The sequence below is a fragment of the Orycteropus afer genome, unplaced genomic scaffold (assembly GCF_000298275.1).
Source record: "Orycteropus afer afer isolate SDZICR_OR568_19922 unplaced genomic scaffold, OryAfe1.0 scaffold00832, whole genome shotgun sequence".
Classification (NCBI taxonomy): Eukaryota; Metazoa; Chordata; class Mammalia; order Tubulidentata; family Orycteropodidae; genus Orycteropus; species Orycteropus afer.
Window position 1 is genome coordinate 605,633 of NW_006922419.1, and position 7,108 is coordinate 612,740.

General features: G+C 35.9%; 1 protein-coding gene across 1 annotated transcript; it reads left to right on the top strand.

The window, feature by feature from the left end:
• The first annotated feature begins 4,756 nt into the window (after positions 1-4,756).
• Positions 4,757-5,695, top strand: LOC103212000 (olfactory receptor 5AS1). The gene has a single exon (XM_007957999.1). It carries the CDS (start codon positions 4,757-4,759, stop codon positions 5,693-5,695), a length of 939 nt encoding a protein of 312 aa, XP_007956190.1.
• The last annotated feature ends 1,413 nt before the right edge of the window (positions 5,696-7,108 follow it).

Here is a 7,108-nt window from a genome sequence, read left to right on the forward strand (position 1 = left end):
ATTTTGCAATTTTTCCACATTTTAATTCTTTATAGACAATACTGTTTTGTTGAGGGAAGATATTTTTTTTTTTTTCTTTCTACATACATTAATACTTAACTTACTAGAAAAGAAATCCCCTTAATAGCTAAAAAATAAAAATAAAAAAGTTTAAATTTCTTGCCAGATGGAGAAAAACCAATTGTTTGCTTAAAGGCTAGCACCCTGCACTTATCCATTCTCGTTTCTGTGCACCTTAAGTGCCTTAACGAATATAACTGTTCCAGTGTCAATAATATAAAGAAGTAAAAATCTAGAGCTGCATTTAAAAGTATTGAGATATACTGCTATAAGTACTGGTATAATTGGGACTGAAAACTAGCAGTCATTGAGGGACTACAATCTACTTAACAAGGTACTAAGTACTTACAAGGAGCTCTGGTAGCATAGTGCCTAAGGCATTTGACTACTAACCAGAAGGCAGGTGGTTCAAACCTACCAGCCACTCCTCAGAAGGAAGATGGGGCAATCTACTTCCGTAGTGACACTGCCTCGGAAACCCAAGGAGGGGTCACTATGAGTCGGGTCCGACTCAATGGCACATGACAACAACAACAACAAGTACTTACATGTGTTATCTCCCTTAATTCTCAATAATCTGATAAAGTACAAATTTATTCACTATTTATAAATTGTCGGAAAATGGCCAAGTAAGTTGGTCAAGTTCTCACTGTTGTGAAATGGAAGAAAAGAGCCGAACCTAAGTTTGGTCAATATTAAGCTCTTCCCTCTGCAATATATCAGCTGAGGAATAATTCCTTCCAGTCACTCTTACAACAGAAACAAGTATGTGGTCCTTGGTAGCATTCTCAATAGCACTGAGTCTGTATCTTGGCCTTTCTCTAAAGATAAATTCTGCAGTCTCTTTAAGTATCTGACTGAATAGTGGGCACTGCAGGAAGTCACAGAATTTGAAAGATAAATCTTTTTAATTTCCTATTGATTGGTGTAATTGAAGTTTATTATTACTGTTATTATTTTAATAAAAAAGTATGGAGAAATATGCTCTAAGTGGTTTTGTCATAGTAAATTGTGTTCTCTTTGTTTCATTTAATATAAATAAGTCATACCCCTGGAAGAAGAGTAATTGCCTATTCAAAGTCCTCCTGGGACACAGAGACAACCTGGGATAAAGTCCCATTGGTCACAGACTGAAGGATATATACCCATCCCTTATGAGACTCTTTGTAACACTTGGAGAGGAATGCTGCCCACATCTTCTACAAAATTAATTCTACAAAATCCTAGATGGTGGTAAGGTAGGTTATTTCCTAATGGAGCAATAACTTGTCTGTTGTAAATTCAACAATCATGTTGTAAGACACTAGGAAAAAAAAAAAAAAAACTATCTTTCTTGACTCTCTGTGAGTTTCTGTTGAGTCTGAGTGTGTTTTGGGTAATGAAAGGAGCAGTGACATACATCTGACCCTCAGCTTATCAATGGCGTTTTTAAAATACCACTATCCAATTTGTTTTGCACTGTAGGATGGGAAAGCAGACTGGGCTAATTTTGAAATTTTGGGAAATCCAGTGGTTTAATTAATTCCTGGCATCAGTAAATTAAGACTTAGATTTTTATGGACACATAATATATACACACACGCACAATATGATTAACTACTTTCCATGTTTTTGTTGTTGGTATGTGCCATCAAGTAGGACCTGACTCATAGTGATGCCTTCTTGGGTTTCCAAAGTGTTGTCACTATGGAAGTAGATTGCCCAACCTTCCCTCTGAGGAGTGCCTGGTGGGTTTGAATCACCAGCTTTCTGGTTAGCAGTCAAGTGCCTTAGGCACTACGCCACAAGAGCTCCTAATTACTCTGCACAGTTTTCCATAAACACCAACTCATAGAACTTAATACTGTTAAAGCTAGAGTTTGAATTATTAAATAATAATAATGGCATTAGTGTAATAATAAGGAGCTCGGAGGTGCAATGGATAAGCACTGGGCTGCTGATTGAAAAGTCCAAAGTTGAAGCTCACCAGCGGCTCTGCTGAAGAAAAGCCCTGGAAGGCGGCTCTCATAAAGGTTTCAGCCTTTAGAAATGTTTAGGTCCATTAGGGTTGCTAGGAATTAGGATTGACTTGACAGCTCATAGTAATAACAACAACAACAGGGCAAGAGTAATAGTACTGGTAATAATAATTGCTAAGAAGTGCTGGATAATTTGTATGTATCTACATAAAAAGTGCTATAATAAGTTATTCATTTTAATTTAAACTTCAATTTTATGAAATATTAATATGCTAATTAAACAGAAATTGAAGCATAGAGAAGTTCAATATTTTGTGGATTATCTGAATTTAAACTCAGTCTGCTTACTTCCAAATCCTGTGTTCTTGACCACCACAACAAAATTATTTGCAAAGGAGAACAAGTAAATTTCTTGTGGTTAGTTCTAATTTTATTTTTCTCCTCTACTTAAGTAATTCAAACAGAATATCAAACAAAAAATAGTTCACCTTTTAGAAATAACACCCTTGTCTGGTGCGATTTCCATGAGAACCAGTGGAGCCAAACTTATTTTAGAAGATTAATCTGAGTTCCAAGTAGTGTGAGATGAATCCTTGAAGAGAAATGAATTTTGTTGTGAAAGGCTCAATCTCTGACTCGGCAATTAGCAACTGAACCTCTCTAACCAGTGTTCTAAGGATCCCTGGTGGCCTAGTGCCTAAAGCATTTGATGCTAACAAGAAGGTTGGTGGCTCAAATCTATCAGCCTCTCTGTAGAAGGAAGATGGGGCAATCTTCTTCCATAAAGATTTACCACTTTGGAAACCCAGTGGGGTGGCTGTGAGTCCAAATCGACAAGATGGTAGTGTTTGTTTGTTGGTTGGTTTTGTTCTTTTAAAACTGCATTCAAGGTGGCATGGGGACTCGCAGAAGTAAGTTAAACTTTGATCTCAAGGATTTTGAAAGCCGTTTATGGATATAAGATACTCACTCAAAAGATTTGTGGACATGTCACTTATTGGTTGATTCTGTGTAAATGAATTAAAATATATGTGTAAATTATCATTGCTGAGTTTCCTACCAGCACTTCTTGTTGTTGTTATGTGCCATCGAGTCGGACCTGACTCATAGCGACCCCTCCTTGGGTTTCTGAAGCAGTATCACTACAGAAGTAGATTGCACCATCTTCCTTCCGAAGAGTGGCTGGTGGGTTTGAACCACCAGCCTTCTGGTTAGCAGTCAAGTGCCTTAGGTACTATGCTACCAGAGCTCCCACCAGCACTAATACTCTGTAATTAAATAACTTACAATAAAATTCCTAAACAGTAGAAAATGTTTCAACATCAGAGGCACTGTATAGTTTTTTTGTTTATTTTTTAAGGGCAGAATTAAATTTTATTTTAATAAGTTATCTCTACCAAGAAAATATAACAGTCATAAAGCTTCATGTGTTATAGTCGTGTAATTGTAAATGACACTTTGATAAGGTGCAACCTATTATCAAATAACATAGCTTCAAAATGTATGATGCAGACTTAACAATACAAGAAGAAATTGCTAAATCTGTACTCATGAAAGAAATCTGTAAAATGCTTCTTTGAAAGGCGCATCAGGAAGAACCAATAAGAATAAAAGGCATTTGAACCATATCATCAACAAGCTTAAACTACTAGATATACATAAGTAAATAGAGGGGACACTACTTTGCAAAATTCCTTGCAAAATTAATGTCTACCTGCTCATCACATAAGCATTAAGTTGTTGTTAGGTGCCCTCAAGTTGATTCCAACTCCTAGCAACTGTGTGCACAACAGAACAAAACATTGCCTGGTCCAATGGCATCCTAAGAAGAATAATTGTCTTAGATCAACTAGATAAAAGTCAAAGGATAGTGTTTAACAACCATAGTAGCTTGACAAAGAAGTGGGGATTGGAGTATGACAATCTACATGAAGTTGACCAAGTTAATAAAACCATTGTGTGGCGTATTCTCTGAAAATTTGTTTTTGTTTTCTGTTAAAAGATGTAATTAGAAATTATTCTTAGTATCCGAGGGCATTACTCAGAACGTGTTGCTTCATGATTCAGTAACTAACTAAAAGTTATGTGCAGTAAGATATTAGTTACTTTCAAGCTTAAGGGGATTTTGTTGAAGACACCTTGCAGGATTATAAAAATTGCCCAACTCCGTAGAGGCAAAAATCAGTTTTTTCTAACCTCAAGCCACATGTTTCCTTATAAATAAAAGTAGAATTGAGAAACATTCTGGGGAAGAGAAAGTGAGTACAGGTAGATTAGATAATTCCACAGAAGAAAACATGGTCTAGAAAGGTAGTCCAACATAGTAGTGAAGAACACTACCGCTATGCAAGAAATTATTGGGTTCAAACCTTGACTTTGGCATTTAATGACTGGTAATGTTTTTAACCACCCTGTGACATATAAATAATTGAGAACATATTTGTAAGTCATTTGCATGTCTGATACACAACGACTATACAAATATTTATTTCATACATTAAGCATAAATCAATTGAACAGTTGTTTCTAATTTTTGTTCTTGTTCCAATAGCTTAAATATCCAGATGACTGTGTCAAAATTGATGTTGTCCTTGACATCCTAATATGCCTTTGGTCAACTTTATTAATATTCTGTTTCTTTCCTTAGAAGAGAGAAAAAAGACATCCATGATTCATTCATCACTCAAGAAAACTCACATCTGCTGATGCCACCTACCCTGAACAAGAAAACCAAGAACATGTTAGAGAACAATTACACCATGCCAACTGAATTCATTTTTGTTGGATTCACAGACCGTCTACCTCTTAGAGTCACACTATTCTTGGTATTTTTCATAGTATATATATTAACAGTGGTAGGAAACATGACCGTAATAATCTTAGTTAATGTCAATTCAAGCCTTCAAACCCCCATGTATTATTTTCTTTGCAATTTGTCTTTCTTAGACATCAGTTATTCTACAGCAATTGCTCCTAAAATGCTGGTGAACTTCTTAGCATCTAGGAAGAGCATCTCTCCCTCTGGCTGTGCACTACAAATGTTTTCCTTTGCTTGTTTTGCTGATGCTGAGTGCCTCATCCTGGCAGCAATGGCATATGACCGCTATGCAGCCATCTGCAACCCATTGCTCTATTCTACACTTATGTCTAAGAGAGTCTGTATCTGTTTCACACTGTTGGCCTACTTCAGTGGAAGTATGACTTCACTGGTGCACGTGTGCCTCACTTTCCAGCTGCCATTCTGTGGCTCTAATGTCATCAACCACTTTTTTTGTGATATACCTCCTCTCCTGGCTTTATCATGTACAGATACCCACATCAATGAGCTGCTACTCTTTGCCTTGTGTGGATTCATCCAGACCAGCACTTTTGTGGTCATATTTATCTCTTACTTCTGCATCCTTATTACGGTCTTCAGCATAAAATCTTCAGGAGGCAGAAGCAAGACAGTTTCTACCTGTGCTTCCCATCTCATAGCAGTCACCTTATTCTACGGGACACTCTTGTTTATGTACTTACGTCCTACCAACCGCTATTCTCTAGAGACCGATAAGGTGGTTGCAGTATTCTACACAGTTGTCTTTCCAATGTTTAACCCAATAATCTACAGCTTCAGAAACAAAGATGTGAAGAATGTTCTCAAAAAACTGTTTGAAATATACTGGACTTCCAAATAAATCATATATAATTTAATTTAATAATATTTGGGAATTAATCTCCTTTTCCAACATCACCATGTTCAACTATGCCATTCACAGCTCAGATTCCACAATTTTAAATGTTATCACTATTTGCCAGAAATAAGCAGATCTCATCTACATCAATGTCTTCCATCTTTATAGCACCTGGTACATCCCATGTGCTCATCACATGTGTGTTTAATGGCTGGATGGGTGAATTAAGAGATGTCTTTTCAAATGTGTGAGTTGATGGAAAGATGGCTAGATCTATCATTCCACGTCTCCAAGTGAGTCTACATCCTGAACTTAGATAGATGGCATTTCTCATCAGAGAAATTTGATGTCCCCAATGATAGATGGTGGTTGAAGTGAGGAAAGGAGGGGTTCACTAGTTCTCCAGAAATCAGATAGAAGGCATATAGCAGTAGCTTCTTTGATATTAGATCCTATTGAAGAATGGTTCTCTTTGTGCTAGATTTATTGCTGCAAGAAATCCCCTACTCTTCCACTGACAGTGGATAATTAAGAAAACTGAACAAGATTATGAAGTCATTAAGGTTATAAAATCTGTAAATTACTTTTTCATATCTGTGCATATTACTGAAATAATGTTTGAGGAAATATTTTCAAGATGAAGTGAATTATTGCTCTGATAATTTTCTTATGGGAATTAGCAACACATATTCCTTGAAATGTAAGCAGCTTTTTCTCCTGGATCATTTTTGATCATTAATTTATCAGATATTTTCAGTGATAATTTTTGATCCTTTTGATCCTGTTGTTATTGTTATGTGCCATTGAGTGGGACAACTCATAGCGACCCCTCTTTGGGTTTCCGATGCAGTATCACTACCGAAGTAGATTATTTAACCTTCCTTTTGGTGAGTGGCTGGTGGGTTTGAACTGCCAGCCTTCTGGTTTGCAGTCAGGCCTTAAGTACTACGCTACCTGAGCTCCTTCTTTAGATCATACTTTTTGTTTTATCTTGAAAGACTGAAACCCTAAATTGTTTACATGTGAATGTATACTACTGTGTATTTTATTTTACAGGAATTTGAAAATAATATACACCTGATTTAGTTATATTGACTCTAAACCATAGTTAATTTAACATGAAAATTTAGCCAAATAAATTTGGTATGAAAACAAACTACTATGTCTTATTTGAGTACCTCAGTGTTCTATTTTGTAAATGAAGGCAATAAGATGTTACATTCTATACACTAGTATTGTATTGATAATTAAAATGATATATATAAAGCTACTAATATATATATATATATATATACACACAAGATTTGATGATTAAATAAATTAAATGAAGTATAAACAAAAAACAAACCAAACTCACTTCTGTCGAGTTAAATCTGACTCCTAGAGACCCCTCCTTGGGTTTCTGAGGTGATATTT

What these genes read in the sequence shown, in the direction of transcription:
- LOC103212000 (XM_007957999.1), top strand. Translation starts at nt 4,757, where the DNA reads ATGTTAGAGAACAATTACACCATGCCAACTGAATTCATTTTTGTTGGA.